The 22,259-nt window shown below is 42.2% G+C and overlaps 1 protein-coding gene across 1 annotated transcript in view; it reads right to left on the bottom strand.

Annotated features, from left to right (window-relative positions):
- Positions 1-14,179: 14,179 nt before the first annotated feature.
- LOC145405104 (LHFPL tetraspan subfamily member 3 protein-like) overlaps positions 14,180-22,259 on the bottom strand; it is a 119,101-nt gene continuing 111,021 nt past the window's right edge. The window contains exon 4 of the mRNA XM_080276620.1: positions 14,180-14,667. Coding sequence (XP_080132746.1) covers positions 14,471-14,667 — 197 coding nt within the window. The 3' untranslated portion in view covers positions 14,180-14,470. The remainder of the gene's footprint in view (positions 14,668-22,259) is intronic.

Raw genomic sequence — 22,259 nt, 5'->3', positions numbered from 1 at the left:
TATATACTGGCATCAACTATGACACATACTCTATCTTTCTGTGTGATATGAAGCCAATCCACCCAGTAGTTTCAGAGGTATAGGCCCAGAGAGAAAGGCAGACAGACAGATAACACAAGGCGGATATTTCCTTATATGGTCATAGCCCATAAAGTACAGTAAAACCTCAATATAACGGACTTCATGTTACCGGTATTCACTTTAATCAGAATCAAGGAGCTGCCAGACTAAATTCCTATATCATCATCATCCAATCCTATGTTGCCTCATAAGAAGAGTAGAAGCCAGAGGCTAGGCAAGTTGGTCCTGACATTTAAGATAAGAGTGACTGGCCTCACTCATCCCTGAGTGGCATTATGTGAGCAATAAACCCCAAACACCCCTTGGATATAAACTTGCACCAGCTCAATCCGACTGGAGCACCTTAATTATCCTGGTGCCATAATTTGGTTATATGATTACCACCCAGCATAGTACTGTAAATGGTTTCCTGGTTACAGGAAACCATTTGGCTTGTCAATCAGCGTAGAGTCACCCATAGGCAGAAGGAAAAGGAAAGAAGGAAAGCGAGACATAAGAGGGAGTGTAAAGGCCCTTGTAGGCAGAAGGAAGAGGAAAGAATGAAGGAAAGAACATTGGAAAAATTCCAATAAAGCCACAAGCGGTCCGGACTGCCTGACCACTTCAGCTATGTTCACCACAATAAGGTAAATAAAAGACATGTTTATCAGTGTACAGTACAGTACTGCAATGGTAGAGAAAACAGTTTAAAAACCATTGGTGCGATCCAGACTAATGTCTGACATATCGGAAAAAGTTCGGATTAGCAGGGGGAAGTCCAGATGTCGCTTTTATCGGAATTTCTCTTTTTTTGGAATGGCTTGGGCCCAAATTAGTTCATTTCAATGAGTTTTACTTTAAGCTGCCTACTTCTTCCTTAGCCTTTATCATTCTTTTTCTGTCCCTGCCCTCCTCTCTTCCTATTTCTCCCATCTTTCCTGTCACTTCTTATTCCTTTTCTTTCCCTTTCAGGTGGCTTTACATTGAGTGACAAGCCATGTGGTTTCCTGTAAGCCAAGAAACCATTTACAACACTGGGTGGTAACCATATAACCAAACCATACGTGCTCCCTACGTGTCAACAAGTGGGTTGGTGGAGGGTTAGTGCCCCTCCCCGTAAAACAAATAACTCAAAGTCAAATGGCCACCCCTTACGGGATTGTGGCGTCTGGCAATAGATCTATCTATCTATATACCTAGGCTGCTTCCCCCAAGGAAAGGGAAGTAGCCGAGACAGGACGACACACTCCCCATTTACTCATCCATTCAAACACATTCATTCGCATCTTAGCCCCAAAGGGCAATAGATAGATAGACAATATGGCAATTTTACATAAACTGGCATCAACTACGCCAAATACTCTATCTTTCTGGGTGATATGAAGCCAATCCACCCAGCAGTTTCCGAGATACAAGTCCGGACGGAAAGACGGACGGACAGGGGCGATTACTATACCCCCACTATGCGGAATAATGGTGGGGATAACTACAACAGTATGCTCCTGGGGTAGCTGTTAAACGGTCACTCAGTTCAGTTATGATGTCAACTGTGCATGTGAAGCTCTGGAGCTTTCTTTTAACGTTTGATGTATTATGAATGAATGGTTCTGTTTTCAAGGAGTGTCACAGAGAGACCAAAAATGGTGATGTGGCTGGCACTAGAACTAACTGTCCCTTTATCATGCAAACAGTGCAAACCACATATGTGTATCTGAGTTTGAAGATACCTGAACTTTATCCAGAAACAATAAGTTCCAAAAGTTAAGGTAAAGCTGCAATAATAATTCGCTCATATCAGATGGCTAATCACACCCTGTTACAGCTATTTCAAGTTTTTGGTATTTTCTGCTGTCAGTGATCCATATATTCAGTAATCAAGAGCGCATGCTTGGTCACTGTGTTACTCTTGCCGTAAATGCCTGGATTGAGTACCCTGCTGCATGCATAGATCTACAGAGAACACTCAATGTGAAAATCACAACTTTGCCTCAGACTAACCAGAACTGTTCACAGCATAAACAATAAAAACTACAAGTAAAACATATTATATCTAACAACATGGAACTACGGCAATTGGAAACGTTTGCAGTAACGTGGGCTTGCAATAGCGGTAGCATGAAACTCAAAATAACTCAGTTGCTCACCTTCCAACTACTCCATGGACACCTGAATTGTCCTCTTCAAGCATCATCTTGATCACGTATGCATAGTGTTCTCTTGTACCTACAAAAAGCAATATATCGAGTGACTCAGCAAGCAAATGTAGGTACTGTGCTGTATAAGCAAGCCACAAATTTAAGCAAAGCCATAGCATTGTTGACAAACAATTAACCCCTTCAGTACAATGCCTCATTATACTCCTGATACCACCAGAAAAAAATAATAATTTGAGACTTTTGTAATAAAGGGACTAGAAAGAATCTCCATTAAATCTTTCCACCAAATTACATTTACTGTGAAATTTTAACTGCTGTCAGCCAAATTAGACCACTCAGAAGAGACCTCTCATGGTGAAGGGGTTAAGTTGTGTGGCCACACAAGCAATAAAAGTCAGGTAAAGTAAATGGAAATCATGACATTTAAATTCAGTTACACAAAGGATATACAGTATATTGTAGCATGCAAACACAGCATCTGATATACCTATACCTGTACATGCATCAAATAGGGAAATGAGTAGATCAAGCAAGCAAATCATGCAGAAGAGTGACTCAGGCGGTAAGATTAACTGTTGTATCACAGAACCAGAGATCAAGGAAGGGAAGGCAAACTCCCAGTTATTTACACTACTAAAACACATTATGGAATGTATGATGTTTGGCCTTTTTAATGCATTGCTGATCGCATTCTGTAATGTGGAATGCAATCACACCACCACCTATTCTCACGGATGCATTAACACTGAGAATCATAAGTTAGAGGCTTGCCCATCCCACTGTGCGTCTAGTATTAATAATACAGCCTATGTCATACGTTGTAAATAAAGACAGACGGACCACAGACCCTGCCCACCTGCACAGTCCGTAATCCAGGCATGTGTCCTGGGATCCATAGCCCACCAGCCATGGCCAGTGGATGTGGCAGTGGCCCAGAGGCACCCTGCCAGGACAGCTACGTGGAAACCCTCCAAGATGCCATGGCACTGTGACTCCCCTGCCTTTATACACCCACTGACAGGGCAGCCTCCTGGGGCACCACTCTCTAGTTCGAGCTCTTCTCTATTGGATGGAAGTGGCAGCCTGGGAACCGGAATGCACTGTGCCCTCTGGTACAGATCCGGGCCCCAACCCATCCTGGTCCCAAAAACTACTCAGGTTCGGTCAGCACCATGCCTCCCCTCAGGTCCACCACTAGGTAATAGGGGCAAAGTTTTCCGGCTGCATCCCCTTGCTGGCATCAACCTGTGACACAGTGGGGTACAAAGTGTGCTATGTAAAGTGCATGTAAGGCAGCGCATGAGATAGTTTGAGAAAATGTTTGGAAAAGTGTGCTGGCCTACTCTCCATGTGTCAGACTGAAAAGGTCACCGAAGTGGGATGGTCAGTATATTCTGTTGGCAAGTGATACAGGAGTTCCAGCTCTCCCAGTAACCAGCATTCCCACCCTCCTCGAGAATACTGCCCTGATCAGCTTGTGCCACAGCCGACTGCCATGGGAGAAACAGACTTACGTGACCGTAGTCATATCCAGTTCCTCCAAGATTTGTCTGAACTCTTTGCCTATGTGGCTGTTGCTTGATTTACAATCAAAGGGTTGAGAGGAAGAATGGGACTGTAATGTATAGGTGTTGTGATGAGGGGCAGATTGAGATGGTTTGGGCATGTGGAGGGGATGGAGGATGACAACTTGGTGCAGAAAGTGACAAGTGCAAACGTCAGGGGTAGGGTTGTGAAAGGCAGATCGAAAAAGACCTGGGACGAAGTCAGAGTGGGACAGCTATCAACAGCATGCACTATGAAATGGGCTGCACATCCATTCATATATATACTATTTAACATGAACATACCTTAAATTCCTCCCTGGGGGTAGGAGGGTTTTCCAAGAATACTCCCCCAGTATCCCAGCTTGTTGTACCAGGTGACTACAAGGGTTGGCGGAGGTTTAGTGCCCCTCACCGGAAAACAGCTAACTAAAAAGACGAACAAGAAGCCTCGGACAAGAACTGACCAAAAGATGACGACCAAGAACCGGACATGGACATGGTACGGATCGCATCATGGAATGTACGGGGTGCGAATGATGAGAAGAAAGAGAGAGAGATTGTCCAGGTGCTTGAGGGTGTGAAAGTGGATGTATGTGGAGTAACTGAAACTAAATGGAGAGGAGAAAGTGTGAGAGAATGGGAGTATGGATGGGGTATATGTGCAGGAGTAGGTGAGAATGAGAGGGCAAAAGAAGGAGTGTGTATTATTGTGAGTAAAAGATGGACGAAGAACGTAAGAGAGTATGGATCAGTTGGGTCAAGGATTGTGTGGGTAAGTTTGAAAGTTGGAATACAAATGTGGGCGATTGTGTGCATGTATGCCCCAACGCAAGATCGTGCGAACAGAGTGAGAGAAGTTTTGGACAAATGTGGAAGTGTGCATGGAAAAGTTTGGAAGGAATGAGGGAGTGTTTTTGATCAGTAATATGAATGGTAAAGTAGGGAATGTGAAGGTGAATGGAATAGTTGCTGAGTGCGGTGTGCCTGCTGAGACAGATGAGAATGGCAGTGCGTTAGTGGACATTTGTGCCGGGAGGGGATTGGTGATAGCCATTACCCTCTTCAGGCACAAAATGATCCACAGGTATACATAGCAAGTGATGAGAAGGGTGGGTGATGAACTGAATGAAAGGAAGGCAATGATTGATTATGTGTGTGTGGATGAAAGGATGCGAAGATGTGTAATGGATGCAAGAGCTTATAGAGGTTGGGGGAGTGGACTTTCTGACCACTACTTGGTGGTGGCCAGAATCAAGATCCAAATAAGATGGAGAAAGAGAAGAAGGGAAGGACAGGAAGAAGGAGTAGTTGCAAGGAGAGTGGAAAAGTTACAAGAGGATGAGAAAAAGGCAGAATATGAGAGAAGTGGAGGAACGATTGGGTATATACGAATTGGAGCAGATGGCGGACGTGGAAGGTGTGTGCAGGATATTCACAGAAGAAATATGTGCAGCATGTGATGTGGTATGTGGGGTCAAGAGAAGACGGAGGCGGGTGCAAAGAACAGTGTGGTGAAATGAAGAGGTGAGACAGGCTGTGGCACAAAAGAAGAAAGCATACAATGAATGGATGAGAAATAGGGGCGTGGAAGAAGTTGAGAGGTGGAAGAGAGAGTTATACGTAGAAAGGAAGAGAGGTGAAAAGATTAGTAAGACAGAGTAAGAAGAGAGTGGATGAGGAATTTGGAAGGAATCTGAGTGTAAAGTGGAGGGACTGTAAGAAAATGTTCTGGAAAGAGGTGAAGAGATAGGACAGGGTGGCAGTGAAGTTAGCAGGGGAGTGAAAGATAAAAATGGTAGATTACTAGTGGAGAAGGGAGAAAAAGTGAGCAGATGGAGAGAACGCTTTAAGGAATTGTTGAACACAGAGAATGGAAGTAATGCGAGTATAAGTGGCTGTGGAATTGCTGGGAGAAGGAGGGAGGTGAGAAGAAAACAAAGAAATCAGTAGGACAGAAGTTGTGGAAGCAATGAAGAAAGTCAAATTGGGGAAAGCCCCAGGAATTGATGAAGTATGTGGTGAAATGCCGAAGCATGGGGGAGAGACAGTAGTAGAATGGATGTGGAAGATGTGCAGATTGGCCTGGGAGGAAGGTAGAGTCCCGGAGGATTGGAAGTCAGGTACAGTATAATTATTCCCTTGTACAAAGGGAAAGGGGAAAAAGAAGTGTGTGGTAATCATAGGGGCATCTGTCTTCTTAGTGTAATAAGAAACGTGTATGGTAGGATACTTATTGACAGAGTTAGGGAAAGAACAGAGGAATTAGATGGAGAAGAACAGGGAGGCTTTAGGAAGGGAAGAGGTTGTGTAGATCAGATATTCATTCTTAGATCTTTAGTGGAAAAGTTTCTAGGGAAGGGAAAGAAGTTGTATGCGGCTTTCATGGATCTGGAGAAATCATATGACAGGGTGGATAGACAAGGATTGTGGAAAGTATTAAGAATATATGGAGTAGGTGGGAAGTTGTTGAATGCTGTGAAGAGTATGTATGATGGTGCTAAAACTGCAGTGCGTGTGGATGGTGAACTGAGTGAACTTTTCTCTTTGAAGCTTGGGTTGAAACAGGGATGTGTCATGTCTCCATGATTGTTCACTCTGTACATGGATAGGGTAATAAAAGAGGTACACAGTAGGGCAGTGGATGTTGGAGTGGACCTGGTGAGAGAGGGCAGTGTTTGGAAACTCCCTGTACTGTTGTTGGCAGATGATACTGTGTTGTTGAGTGAAGACGAAGGGGAGCTGCAAGGCTTGGTGGATGAGTTTGGGAGAGTGTGTAAGAAACGGAAGCTAAAGGTGAATGTAGGAAAGAGTAAAGTGATGGTCTTTGAGAGAGGTGAAGTCAATGAATGTACAGTGAGGCTGGATGGTGAGGAAATGGAAAATGTGAGTACATTTAAGTACTTGAGTAGTGTGATGAGAAAGGATGGAAGTTTGGAGGGTGAAATGCTTGACAGGGTGCAATAAGGAAAAAAGGTTGCTGGTTCCTTGAAAGCAGTGATAAGAAACAGGAAAGTAAGCATGGAAGTGAAAAAGTTACTACATGACAGTATTATGATACCAACTCTAATGTATGGAAGTGAAGCTTGGACGTCGTTGGAAGGACATAAGTCAAGAGTGAGAGCAGTGGAAATGAGTTATTTGAGAGGAGCCTGTGGAGCCACATGGAGAGACAGGCTGACAAATGAAGATATAAAGGAGAGTTGTGGTATGGATGTGGATGTGATAGGAAGCGTTAGGAGGAACACACTGAGGTGGTTTGGCCGTGTGGAGAGGATGGAGGGTGTGAGACTGACGAGGAGAGTGTATGTGAGTGAGGTGGAGGGGGGGAGGGGGAGGGGGAGACTGAGGATGAGATGGAGGGATGGGGTAGAGAGGTATATGAGAGAAGGGGGTGTGAGTTGGGAGGGCAGTGAAATGGCGGAGGACAGGGTGACATGGAGACGATTTGTTTGTGGCCACCCCGTACGGGACTGAGGCGTCTGGCAATAGATAGATGATAGACCTTAAATTAAAGAACAGGACACAAAAATATTAACATCTAAGCACAACAGTAATGCTGCTGCTGCCACTGCTGCCAATGATGATGTCGATGATGACTATCATGACTATGATGATGACACTGAGTATAATGATGATGATGATGATGATGGACCCCCAAGCCAATCTGGAAAAGAACTCAGTAGACTGCTAGTTCAAGCTGTCATTTTCCTGCAGTCCACCATCCTCATTTAATGAAGGCACACACGAACTGAGGACATAAACTGGACAGCAGAGCTGTTTGGCTGTATCAGTGCCAACTTGTGAAGGTGTCCCTCTCCAGTACTACTACAATGAAAATAACTCATAAAACTCATACATCAACACTTGATATTTGTAAAAAAGATGCGAAAGATCCATTTTCCCTGTACAGAGAAAAACATATACATATATTCAGTTCCTTGTATAATTAAATAAAAATAAGCAAGGGCACAAAAATCCATCTATCCATCATCCATTCCTTATGGTCCCACAAGAATATAGGTGCTCAGGGCTACGCTATCCAGTCAACAGTTAATGTGACAGAGACCAGCTGCTTGCTCTCAATGACATTACATGAGCAATAACAAACTTTGTATTTAAACCCCTACAAGCTACAATGGATAGAGTGCCATAACCAGCTAGACTACCAAGCATCCATTTGCTGGGTATATGGTTATTTTTATTTATTTACACTCTTTAGTCTGCCCGACTGAGCATAAGCTTCACAGCCTGTTACCAAGGCCCAGAAGTCCTCCTACATCCATACTCCTCTACATATCACCACTTCAGTGCTAACACCCCCCTCCATATTGAATACGTGTTAGGGCTGTCTAATACAGGACTGGTGTACTGGTATTTGCAGGGGTATTGTTATGGCATGTCAGCAGGTCGTCTGGTAGGGCAGTAAAGTCTGCTTTAATGAAATTCATATCCTTAAACTGTTCCCTGCACCAGCAGGGAATCGAACCTGGGTCCAGTAGGCCTGAGGCCAACTCTCCAACGATTCGGCCACCACCTCAACGGTCTGTTTTTCATCGTCATCATCATCCGGACCTCCTTTCCCACCCAATGGCAGGGTGAGTAGCAATGTCCAGACAGCCCAAAATTGCCCAATCCAATGGTCCATGCTTTCATTCGCTAATCATTCAAGCCCCCAGAATCCTGGCTCTATCGGATACGCCAAAAACATTCACCTTGTTCTGCAGCTTTATATAATCGTATCCGACAGTCAATCCAGACACTGCCATGTTCAAAAGGGGTGCCAAAAATCCCTGATCATGCACTTCTCCTCACAAAATTCATCCAGCCAGCTCGATCTCCTGTCAGTTCCCTAGCCTCACCGACTTCCAAACCTCTCTTCCTCACACATTGATCCACCATATCTCTCCACCTTCTCCTTGGCCTACCTCGCCTCCTCCCTCCTTCGAATTCGCTCAGATATACCTTCTTCACCATTCTATTGTAATCCATTCTCTCCACATGACCATACCATCTCAGTAAACTCTCTTCAATTCTGGTGTCCACCGACTTCTTCACTCTGCATCTTTCACGAATCACATTATTTCGTATCCTATCCACCCTCTGTACATACATTCCTCAGCACTCCCATCTCCACTGCTCTTACTCTTGACTTTTCATTTTAATGAACTCAAATCCTTAAACTGTTTCCTGCCCCAGCTGGGATTCGAACCTCAGTCCATTAGGACTACAGGCCACCTCTCTACTGATTCGGCAGCCTAATGAAGTAATTATTTCTTCAATTACACGAAAACCATTTAGTGGCAGCCAGTGGTGACCATCATCCACTCAATGTAGTGCTGCCTACTTCTTCCTTCACCTTTATCATTCTGTGTCTGCCCTACTCTCTTCCTATTTCTCTTTCCTTCCTATCACTTTTTATTACTATTCTTTCCGTTTCAGGTGGCTCAACACTGAGTGACAAGTCTAATAGCTTCCTGCAACCCAAGAAACCCTTTACAGTGCCGGGTGGTAACAGATAACAGGGTGACATAGAGTCTACTATGATGCCCCAGCTAAATGAGTGTTCAGTTTCATTTTTGGAGGCTCCAACATGCTTGCATGCATTGGCCTTGGTCACCTAATGATGGCTCTCCACGCTGCTCAATCTATGGCAGCATCCCTGTTCAGTCCCTTAACCCTGAGGTCTAACTTAATGACCTCGTCCCAGGTCTTCTTCGGTCTATCTTTCACAACTCCACCGCCCATATTAACGTTTCTAACACTCTGCACCCAATTACCATCCTCTCCACATGCCCAAACCACCTCAATCTTCCTCTCCTCATCACAACAACAACAATACATTCCAGTCCCGTCTTATCTCTCAACTCTTCCATCGAAAACCTAGCCCCCTCTGGCCTTGCACTCAGGGGCACACCGCGCATCTACCTAATCATTGTCATTTCTGTACATTTGAGCCTGCGCATATCCTCTTCTTTTACTGCCCGGGTCTCACTACCATACAGCATTACACTCCTAACACATGCTGCATACAAAGATCCCTTAGCATGTAGGTAGAACCCTCTCAATGTCAGGAGGGGCAACAGCTCCCTAAACTTCTTCCAACCACTTCTCACCCTAGCCACAGAGCTAACTCCAGCCCCACCTCCAGCACATAACATGTCTCCCTAATAACAAAACTCTTCCACACACTCAAAAGACCCACCAGCAAGTTCAATCCTTTCACGCCTACAACCTCCACTTGCTCTCCCTGACACACCGCACACATAAAATCTGCATTATCTCGAGGTATACCACTAATACCACTACACCTCTTATGCACCCACTTATCACAAACACTGCACAAGATGGAATTACTTCCCACACCCTTGTAGCAAATTGCACATGGCCACTCTCCCTTTCCTCTGACACTACTGCCACCAACCCTTTTGTTTTACCTGCATTTACTCTTTAAGCCCTTGTGCTCCATACCATCTCTCTACTTCCTAAATCTTTCCTGTGCCTCCCTTTCATTCTCTGCAATAAGCACCAAATCATCAGCATACAACATCTCCTGCGGGAATCCATTTCTGAAGTCATGTGAGAGGGCTTCAAGTACCACGATAAACACCAACATTCACGGAAAACTCATCACTTAAAATCTCCATTCACTCTTACCTGGGTGCAAGCATCAACATACATGGCCATAACCAACCTAACAAGCCACTCCTCCATCCCAAGCTTTCTCATTGCCCACTTCACCACCTCTCTATTGACTCTGTTAAAGGCCTTCTCCAAATCAACTAAAAACAAAGTACAGTTCCCTTTTGTTTCCTATATAATTTTCCTGAAGCAGTCAAACAATGTATATGGCATCAGTGGTCCCCTTGCCTGGCATAAACCCAAACTGCATCTCATCAATATTCACTGTTTCTCTTATCATACCTTCCAGAACTCTCTCCATTACCTTCATTATCTGATCTAAATGCTTTATACTTCTATAATATGATAAGTGGAGAAATGCAAATGTGACAACCATTCAGGAACCAAATCTCCAAAGTTTCTTAGCATCTCACTGTACTGAGGCATTGTCAACTGCATGGGAACACTGGTTCATTACACAGGATGGCCCTGCAGGGGCAACTGTTTGCCTGTGGTTGATGGGTCTGCTTGTCCACAAAGAATAGGGTTTATCAACAACAACAACAACAGGGAACCATTTGGCTTGTCAATCAGTGTAGAGTCACCTCAAGGTAGCACTTAAAGCGAAGGATGATGAGGGGCCCAACACCTACCACACGAGCAAGAAAAGCCACAATGAAATATGAAATGGTCGATCTATCTATCTATTCCCAGTCGCCATAATCCCGTAAGGGGTGGCCATTTGACTTTGAGTTAGTTGTTTTACGGGAAGGGGCACTAACCCTCCACCAACCCACTTGCTGACACATAGGGAGCACGTATTGTTTGGTTATATGGTTACCACCAAGTGTTGTAAATGGTTTCTTGGCTTACAGGAAACCATTTGGCTTGTCACTCAGTGTAAAGCCACCTGTAAAGAAAAGCAATAAGAAGTGACAGGAGAGATGGGAGAAATAGGAAGAGAGGAGGGTAGGCACAAAAAAGAATGATAAAGACTAAGGAAGAAGTAGGCAGCCTTACATCAATTGAGTGGTTGATGGTCACCACCACCTACCACTATATGAAATGGTATCAACAATCATTATGTCTGGTTAATTATATTACATATGTACATTATATTTCTTGGTTGCCAAGACAATATTGTAAAAATACACTCTACAGTATAGGGAAAAAAAAAAAAAGTTTATCCAAATATACCACATGAATCTGTTTGCATGAAAGTCAGGCAAGGTCATTCCGTCATAACCACCTTGGATGAACAAGAGGACACTGTGCAGCTTCAGGCTATAGAAAGAAATATACTGTTGAGTGAGAGAAAGACTTATTACACACTTTGGAAGTCATACAAATAGTTTCATCAGTATCAAAAACATTTTATTAGAGTATTATTCATAAGAAACTGTAAATATACCCTTACACACGATGCAACTTTGAAATACAGGCTTAGCAGTTGAGTATCTGAAGTTAAGCACATCAGCAATTCTAATAGCATCACAAAAATAGATTTCATACTTGCTCTTCTTATATTTACAAAAAGGTACAGAATTTTATATATGGGAATACACCTGCATACTTCACTGAGAGTACTGAAATAAGATAGTAAGGATATGCTCATTATATTATTGTAATATCAAAGTTCCTGGAAAAACATATTAATGCATATACAGTACAATGCATGTGCACTTATGTGTACACACAAAAACAGACAAGCATCACACACAAAACTACACAGTTTTTTTCGAGAACTTTGTTAGTCTACATGGTGATCAAAGACATTTACAGTGCAGCAGTCACATCTAAATACTGTACACCAAATACTTTTTATATTAGTCAGACTATACACATACCAAGTATACATGATTGACAAATTCATTTTATAAGTCTACAAAAACATTCAAATAAAATATGAATATATTAAAGTTCAATAAACAAAACAATGGCAGTTAAAATACAAATTGGTACAGCTACAAAACACTATTAACACTAAAGATTAGTTACTATAATTGGTACTTGGATAATTGTTGCTTTAATACCTAAACCCCCAAATGAAAAAAAGGTCAACACTTGCTCTTCCTACTGTCAAGAAAATAAATCAATATTCTGCATAAACCTGTGGGAAATGAATCTTTATATATATACCAGCATATATATATATATATATATATATATATATATATATATATATATATATATATATATTATATCCTAAAAAAAAAAAAAAAAAAAAAAATATTCAGTCATAAACTTTATGGTACAGAATATCAGAGTTAATCACAGCATCACTGTAGTAATGTGCACAAACTATCGGATTACTTTACAGTAGAGTATATACCAATGCATACTATGACCTAATTTCCCCACCTAGTATGTTCTGTTGTAAGACTGAATTTGCTACATGAACATCACACAACAGACAGCAGGTCAGTAAAGTGACTGCAGTAATTCAACTCTCCCAAAAATTTATTCCTGAACAACTTCTCTAAAATATGCTGACAAAGAAGCTAAAGTGCTGTCCTGGTTTTATGAAAACTTTATCCATTCTTAATCTCTCTTATACATATTGCAAAAGGTTCCTTTTGCTGCAATGTAGGTTATATAAATGAATTTTGAGTGACAAACAAATAGCAGCTGTCGCGTGTGGTGAGATGAGACGGTATGAGACACGGGGTGAGTTGAGACGGTCTACATTTCTGCATAAAAATACTGATATTAGAATTAACTGAATCATAGTTGAATAGCCCAACTAATATGCTACATGATCTGTTTAGAGACTTTTTGCCTGTAGTTTGATATTTTGGGTTGGTGGGGGTGTAAAAATCGCTTTGGCTAAAAGATGGTGTCCATAAAATTATACCATTTTCAAAGATTGGTCTCATGGGAAAACTACTGCACAGAAATACTCTTGTTGTTGTTTTGGTTGAAGGTTGATATGAAGTTAGTGTACCCGTGTTATTAATATTTTGTTGGAACATTTTCTTGTCTTGTAGTTATATGCATTTTAATTTTGTCTCAGCTCACTGCCATACAAAACTGTAGCTGGGGTGAGTTGAGACACTACATTTAACTTGGTGTCTTTTCTGTTACTATGCTTTTGGATATGGCAAGGCATGCTACACAGGGCAAGTTGAGATGGTTAACAAATCTACAGTAACGATGAAGTTTCCTGAAAGGAAGGACAATGACCAGTATGACTGGCCCAGCAAGATGTGACTGAAGATGTCCACCCAGAAATTCTCTACTGTAGGCCCATAAAGCTTGTCAACAGTCCCATTCACCATTTATGGTGTAGTTAAAGCCTACATAGCCTTCAAGAAACATCTGAAGGTCACCAAAACATATAGGCTGAGTGGTGTACAGCAAGCTAGCTACAGCGTATATACAGGTATGTGTTTTTTTTTTTTTCCCTAACAGAAGAGGAAGGAAAAATAAATGAATAAAAAAATAATAATCCATACACCTGATTACAGGTGGCCTCCATTCATAAAAAATCTGTAACAGTTGGACTTAAACTGCTGTAAGTTGAAGTTTGGGGGGAAACTATTCTGGGGAAGCTATGTGTTCATAAAAATTGATATAAAAATATGCTAGCTATGAGAACATTGAAAAATCATATTATCAGCTTGACCTGCTTAAGTATGACTTCAAAATGCCTCCACAATGCTTTGTCTCTATTCATCCAACATGCTGTATCAACTCACCCCATACAGGCGTTGTTAACATGAGACAATTTTTTATTAATTTCCAATTATTAGCTTCACACTGACTAATTATTTTGGTGGTAAGTAGGTCTCCATATAGTCCATATATGAGGGTATTTTCAAGTTTCTATGTGTTAAATTTATTTGACAATACTGATCTTTGTACAAAAGTGTCTCAACTCATCCTACCCAGTGCAAACTATTTCAGATCCACTGTTTCTAGCATCCTTTATGACTTTTAATGGTACATTTTCATAACCTACTAGCAAGGCCATATACTGGCTATCTATACTTACATGTTTTAGACAACAGCAGTCTAATCTCAAAGAAGGTACAGCATTATGAGACAAACTACTACCACAACCTATTTTCCTAATGCACTACCAGTACCTCAAAGCTGGAAGTTCTGTACTGAAGAAGCATAGTGCGCACGATAAGCTGATGTCTTGGAGCGTGCCGTGTGATGCGAGAATTCTGAGTAGCGATCATGGTCTGGGTGTGGCATCAGCATCACTGGCTGTAAGTTGAGGGACTTGCGGGATCCAGTCAGACTTGCTCCATCGCCCAAGAAGCCAGCATTCATCTGACCTGTGGGGAAGCACTGGGTTGTTAGGCTGTCCTGAAAATGGCATGACCATCAATGAAGCACCGAAACATATGGTACCCCAAAATACCGCACTACAACATACAACCATCAAATTTATGATCAAGGTCCCTAATTCATTCCTAGGTGTGAACAAACTGAGGTAATTAAACCTTATTCAAAAATCTTGTGAAATTATGTCCAAATTTATACCAACATTACAGAAAAATAACCATTCATCTCTCCTGTGTGTACTTGTTTATTTGCACGAGGGGAATGTTGAATGGTTTGTCTGGCTGGTAATATATATATATATATATATATATATATATATTTAATAAGTTGGACAGGGTGGCAATGAAGTTAGGTGGGGAGTGAAAGATAAAAATGGTAGATTACTAGTGGACAAGGGAGAAAAAGTGAGCAGATGGAGAAAACACTTTAAGGAATTACTGAACAAAGAGAATGAAAGTAATGCAAGTATAAGTGGCTGGGGAATGGCTGGGAGAAGGAGGGATGTGAGAAGAGAGGAAGAAATCAGTAGGATGGAAGTTGTGGAAGCAATGAAGAAAGTCAAAATGGGGAAAGCCCCTGGAACTGATGGAGTGTGTGGTGAAATGTTGAACTATGGGGGATAGATAGCAGTACAATGGATGTGAAAGATGGGGAGATAGGCCTGGGAGGAAGGCAGAGTCCCAGAGGATTGGAAGTCAGGTACAATTATTCTATCTATCTATCTATTGCCAGACGCCATAATCCCGTAAGGGGTGGCCATTTGACTTTGAGTTAGTTGTTTTACGGGGAGGGGCACTAACCCTCCACCAACCCACTTGCTGACATGTAGGAAGCACGTGTAGTTTGGTTATAAGGTTACCATCCAACATTGTAAATGGTTTCTTGAGTTACAGGAAACCATTTGGCTTGTCACTCAATGTAAAGCCACCTGTAAAGGAAACAAAAGCAGTAAGAAGTGACAGGAAAGATGGGAGAAATAGGAAGAGAGGAGGGCAGGCACAGAAAAAGAATGATAAAGACTAAGGAAGAAGTAGGCAGCACTACATCAAGTGAGTGGGAAAAGGGGAAAAAGAAGTGTGTGGTAATCATAGAGGCAATTGTCTTCTTAGTGTAACATGAAAAGTATATGGGAGGATACTTATTGACAGAGTTGGGGAAATAACAGAGGAATTAGTTGGAGAAGAACAGGGAGGTTTTAGGAAGGGATGAGGCTGTGCAGGTTAGATATTCATTCTTAGATCTGTAGTGGGAAAGCTTCTAGAGAAGGGAAAGAAGTTGTATGCAGCCTTCATGGATTTAGAGAAAGCATATGACAGGGTGGACACATAAGGACTGTGGAAAGTACAGTAAACCCTCTACTATCCAACGTAACAGAGCCAAAGACATGTCCGGAAAGTGGTCCCATCCGGATAGTGGGCCCCAGCCTCCTGGACTTGTATTTAAGGAACCTGACCCACCCTAACTTTGAATGCTACCTAAATAACTCCCTACCGGACATGCATAGCACCTATTTAAACCTATTTAAGACCCTATTCACACCAATAATGGACATAAAGCATGAAATAAATGAAAAGGAACCAAAGAATGAGGAATTAGAAGTGACTGTACCTCAGCCAGGGTACTTACAGCACGTCTGTGGCCGCCTTCTCTAAGGCTTTGGCAGTGGTGAAAATGCTCCTGAAGCATGTACAATAATCCAGTGTTGTACTGCACTTAATTCTTTGCACTGTGAGTTATAATTGTTTGACACTGCACATTGTTCTTAACTGCACCACACCAGTTTCAACCACCAATTTGCACTCCACAGTTAATCCTTTGCACTTTAAATTCTAAATTCTTAACATTGCACAACAACGCAAATTCCCGTGTGGTCTAGTGGCGAGGTATTGCAGTTTATTCACTGTTTATTCACAAAAAACGAGCACGTGTCGCATCCATTGCGATAAGCATCTACTCGTGATCAAAGTTAGGCAGTAACTGTTGGTGACGGGGAAACAGAGTTGCCAGATCGCAATGACCAGTTTACCAAACTCCTCAATTTTCATTACCAAATTTAACTTTTCATTACCAAATTCATAAAGCTAGCATTTATTCTTTACTAATTATATATACAAGTGGAAATACATGTAATCACTCTCCTTATAAGTAACAGCATGTTGATTATTTTCATGCTATGTAGGCTAGCAGATTAATCAGAGACAGCAAACAATCCACCATCTCCATCCTGTGTATCCTCATACATGAGAAAAATCTGTTTGGTAATGCATTATTCTGATTAATTACCAAACAAATTTTTCATTACCAAATTGGCGCACATTTGGTAATGAAAAATGCCAAATGGCAACGCTGACAGGGGAGGGGGAAGGGAGGAGGGGGAAGGGGGGAGGAAGGAAGGGGTGATGGGGCCGTGATGTAAACAGCTGTTCGGTGCCACACAGCAATTTCAAGTTACGGGTGGGAAAAATACGGATTTTGGGGGGATTTTTTTCTTTGTTTGGCCATTTTTGGGTTCCGAAGGTCCAGGCCCACAATGTCCGGTAAGTGGGATGTCCGGAAAGTGGGCATCCAGACAGTACAGGGATTACTGTATTAAGAATATGTGGAGTAGATGGGAAGCTGTTGAATGCTGTGAAGAGTATGTATGAGGGTGCTAAGGCTGCGGTGCGTGTGGATAGTGAACCGAGTGAATGTTTCTACTTGAAGGTTGAATTGAAACAGGGATGTGTCATGTCTCCATGATTGTTCAATCTGTATATAGTAGACATGGGCATGATTATTTAAAATGATTATCCACTCACTCGATGTAGTGCTGCTGTTGGATGTCTGCCCTTTCCTCTCCTCCATCCTTCTTTCTTTTCATCCTCTTCTGTCTTTCTTTCCTTCATTCTTTCCTTGTCATTCTGCCTATGGGTGACTTTACACTCCCTCTTGTCTTTCTTTCCTTCAATCTTTCCTCTTCCTTCTGCCTGTGAGTGACTCTACACTAAGTGACAAGCCAAATGGTTTCCTGAACACCAGGAAACCATTTACTAAGCTGGGTGGTAACCATATAACCAAATTTTGGCACCTGGTGGTTTAGTGGGTACAGTAATTATTGCACTCCAATTGGATTGAGCCGGTGAAGGTTTATATCCAAGGGATGGTTGGGGTTGATTGCTCATGTAATGCCACTCAGAGATGAGTGAGGCTGGTCACTCTCATCTTAAATGTCGGGACCAACTGCCTAGCCCTGGGCTCCTATGCTCCTCATGGGGCAATGTAGGATTGGATGATTGATGGATGGATGAATGATTTGATTTTGATTACTGCCCTGAATATTTTTGTGATTATATAATATGATTAGGATTAATCCATTTTATTTTTTCTGATTATGATTTGATTATGATTATTATGTTTTATTATCTTTTATTATGATTAGATTTTTCTTGAACTTTTATGATTATGATTAAATTATGATTATAATCATATTAAATTGTCATTATTTGTTAAATTTAAGATCATATTATTATAGTGATTATGATTTAGGTTACTTTTTATCGAGGTAATAAATTTTTCAAAAAGTATTTTTAGGAGGAAGCAGCTCCTGTGAGAAGAGTGGAGAAATTGCAAGATAGTGAGAAAAGGACAGAGTATAAGAGCATAGTGGAAGAAAGATTGGGAAGGTATGAGCTAGAGCAGATGGAAGGGGTGGAAGACGTATGTAAGATATTCACGGAAGAGATAAGCGCAGCGTGTGAGGCGGTTTGTGGAGTGAGGAGGAGATGCAAGGGTGTGCAAGGGACAGCATGGTGGAATGATGAGGTGAAACGAGCTGTGGAACAAAAGAAGAAGGCATATGGTGAATGGTTGGCGAGTAGAGGTAGGGGAGAAGTTGAGAGAGAGAAGAGAGAGGTATATGTGAGCAGGAGAAGGGAGGTTAAGAGACTGGTGAAGGAGAGTAAGAAGAAAGTGGATGAAGAGTTTGGGAGGAATCTGAGTGTGAAATGGAGGGAGAGTAAGAAATTGTTTTGGAAGGAGGTAAAGAAAGTAAGGCAGTGTGAAAGGGGAAATAGTAGGGGAGTGAAAGATAGGAATAATAGATTGTTGGTGGAGAAGAGAGAGAAATTGAGGAGATGGAAGGAGCACTTTGAGGATTTGTTGAATGTAGAGAGTGAGAGCAGTGTGAGTATAAGTGGTTGGGGAATGGCTGGGAGAAGAAGAGATGAGAGGAGGGAGGAAGAGATCAGTAGGTCGGAAGTAGTGGAAGCGATGAAGAAGATTAAGCTGGGAAAGGCCCCAGGAATTGATGGAGTGTGTGGTGAAATGCTTAGGTATGGGGGTGAGATTGTTGTGGAGTGGATATGGAAGTTGTGTAGATTGGCTTGGGAAGAGGGAAGGGTTCCAGAGGACTGGAAATCAGGTATAATTGTTCCTCTGTACAAAGGAAAAGGGGAGAGAAAAGTATGTGGTAACCATAGGGGTATTTGCCTTCTTAGTGTGACTGGTAAAGTATATGGTAGAACACTCATTGATAGGGTTAGGCATATGACAGAGGAGCTAGTTGGAGAAGAACAAGGGGGATTTAGGGAGGGAAAAGGGTGTGTAGATCAGATATTTGTTCTAAGATGTTTAGTGGAGAAGTATCTAGAGAAGGGAAGGAAAGTGTATGCTGCCTTCATGGACTTGGAGAAAGCTTATGACAGAATAGATAGGCAAGGTATGTGGAAGGTATTAAGAATATATGGAGTGGAGGGGAAATTGTTGAGTGCTGTGAAGAGTATGTACGCGGGAGCTAGGGCTACGGTGCGAGTGGATGGTGAGCTGAGTGAGTTCTTTGATCTCAATGTGGGACTGAAACAGGGGTGTGTGATGTCTCCATGGCTGTTTTATATATATATGGATGGGGTTGTAAAGGAGTTGCAAGGTAGGGCAGTGGATGTGGGGGTGGCCCTAATGAATGAGGGTGAGATGTGGAAGCTTCCGGTGTTGCTGTTTGCTGATCATACAGTATTGTTGAGTGAAGATGAATGGGAGTTGCAAGGTTTGGTGAATGAATTTGGGACAGTGTGTAGGAGGAGGAAGCTGAAAGTTAATGTAGACAAAAGTAAAGTTATGGTGTTTGAGAGGAATGAAGTCACAGAGTGTGCAGTGAGGTTGGATGGTGAGGATATGGAGAATGTGAGTGCATTCAAGTACTTGGGTAGTGTGATGAGTAAGGATGGAACTTTGGGGGATGAAGTACGTGAAAGGGTACAGCAGGGAAGAAAGGTTGTTGGTACACTGAAAGCAGTGATGAGAAATAGGGAGGTGAGTATGGAAGTTAAGAAGTCACTGCATGATGGTATTGTGATCCCTACCCTGACGTATGGAAGCGAGGCGTGGACCTTGCAAGAGGGGAACAAGTCAAGAGTGAGAGCAGTGGAAATGAGTTACTTGAGAGGAGAATGTGGAGTGACGTGGAGGGACAGGTTGACGAATGAAGAAGTGAAGGAACGTTGTGGGGTAGATGTGGATGTGGTTGAAAAGATTAGGAGAAATACACTGAGGTGGTTTGGACATGTGGAGAGAATGGAGAATGAAAGACTGACTAAGCGGGTGTATGTAGGTGAGGTGGAGGGAGGGAGAGGGAGGGGTAGACCGAGGATGAGGTGGAGGGATGGAGTTGAGAGGTATATGAGGGAGGGGGGGGGTGAGTTGGGGAAGGGGAGTCAAATGGTGGGTGACAGAGTGACTTGGAGGCGTTTTGTCTGCGGCCACCCTTTGCGGGAGTAGGGCGTCGGGCTATAGATAGATAGATAGATTTTAGTGGTAATTCATAAAATCAGTGGTAGCAATGCATACCATATAGTCCTCCATAACTGCTTATTCAGCTTTCTTTTTATTAAAATAATGACCATTTTAAATCAATTTCGAACTTGTGTAATAAAAAAAAAATACAAATTGTAAGGTTTTATTAGTTATGGTAACACCATTACTGTTGAAAAATGTCAGATTCTACAAATGTGCATCACATAACCTAAATACACTAACTAAAAAAATATATTTCATGCTCAAACTAAAGATACTTCAGTCCATGCATTAAAAAAAAATAACACTGCAAAAACACACCGATATTTTTTTTTTTTTTTTTTTACGTGTCCGACTCTGGGCAAAGGCTTCAGGGCCTATTTCTCGGGGGCAGTGACCTATCCCAAGGCTCAGTAGTCCTCCTACACCTCCACATGTCACCACTTCAGTGCTAACACCCACCGTCCATATTGAATACACGCTAGGGCTGTCTCATACAGGACTGGTGTATTGGTATTAGCGGAGGTATTTTTACGACATGTCAGCGGGTCATCTGGTAGATCAGGAAAGTCTGCTTTTAGGAAATTCAAATCTTTAAACTGTTCCCTGCCCCAGCCGGGATTCGATCCTGGGTCCATTAGGACTGCAGGCCGCCTCTCTACCGATTCAGCCACATAAAACAAAATATAAAAATGGTTTAACTTAAATCTAAGTTTGGATTCATATCCTCACTGACAGGCAAGTTTTAAGAAGTTCATAACTGAATATGCTTGTTGCATATGACAAACATCAGCTCCTCAAAGCGGACATTAGTCATTCTACAGCACTCAGGTCAAATGACTTTTCCAGCAATGGAGAAAAGTCTCTCAACTGGTGCTGAAGATGCAGGGATGCACAGATAGCAGAGGGCTAATGTTGTGAGTTCTGGGAATGTCACTTGAGTCTGTTGCCAGAAGAGAAGGGGATCAGTTTCATCATCTGCTGTTGGTTGACTCTGATAAGATTCTACTTGTGATTGAAATGATGATTATGATGATGAGGGCACTGAAGGGCTGCTTGACAGGACCATGAACCTGAACAGCTTGCGCCTCTTTTTAGGTGCGGCTCCTGGGGCAGCCGCGTCAATGATCTCGCTAGAATCACCGTAAGTAGTTTCAACTACTTTTAAGTTCAGAAGAGCTTTCACCACCATAACTTCGTCTGCTAAACACCAGTCCATCTTGAAAAGTGGACCTAGAAGGGAAGCCAGCTGAAAAATCTGTATGTCTTCATGGATGCTCAACCTCCTGTCAGCAGAGTTCATGAGAATGATAACCATCTTTGACTTATACACAAGTGATAGTTATTGAAGTTCAGCCTTCAGTCCACGAATACATGGAATAACCTTACTCGATGTTACAGTATTCTCTCCTTGGCATTCCAGAGCTGCTACCTCAAAAGGTGTTAGGACGTCAGTGATTTCTGTGATGAGATTAAGTTCATATTTGTTCAGCTTTCCTGGGTAGTCCAGCTGATCAAGCTTTACTGGGTCAATACTGAGAACTGAACAAAGCATTTTATTACTGCTGTTCCATCTGCCAGAGTTCTTGGCTTGGGGTCTGCATTCACCTTCAAGAATGTTCGAAGCAAGAGCAGAGTGGCGAATGTGGGATATGAGACGAGAGGCTTTTCCAGTGACCTCTGATACAGGTCCAGTTTCCTCCAGGCCATCCTTCACATTATTTTGTAAGTTGTGAAGAAAATAGCAAACATGCTTAGGCAAGAGCTCCAGGATCTTCTCATTATTTGCAGGTACGCCAAGGTCATCCTCTTCATC

Source organism: Coenobita brevimanus, chromosome 65 (assembly GCF_032717465.1).
Source record: "Coenobita brevimanus isolate Jiangsu-jjx chromosome 65, ASM3271746v2, whole genome shotgun sequence".
Classification (NCBI taxonomy): domain Eukaryota; kingdom Metazoa; phylum Arthropoda; class Malacostraca; order Decapoda; family Coenobitidae; genus Coenobita; species Coenobita brevimanus.
The sequence above is the reverse complement of the archived record's forward strand: the minus strand, read 5'-3'. Positions and strand labels throughout refer to the sequence as shown.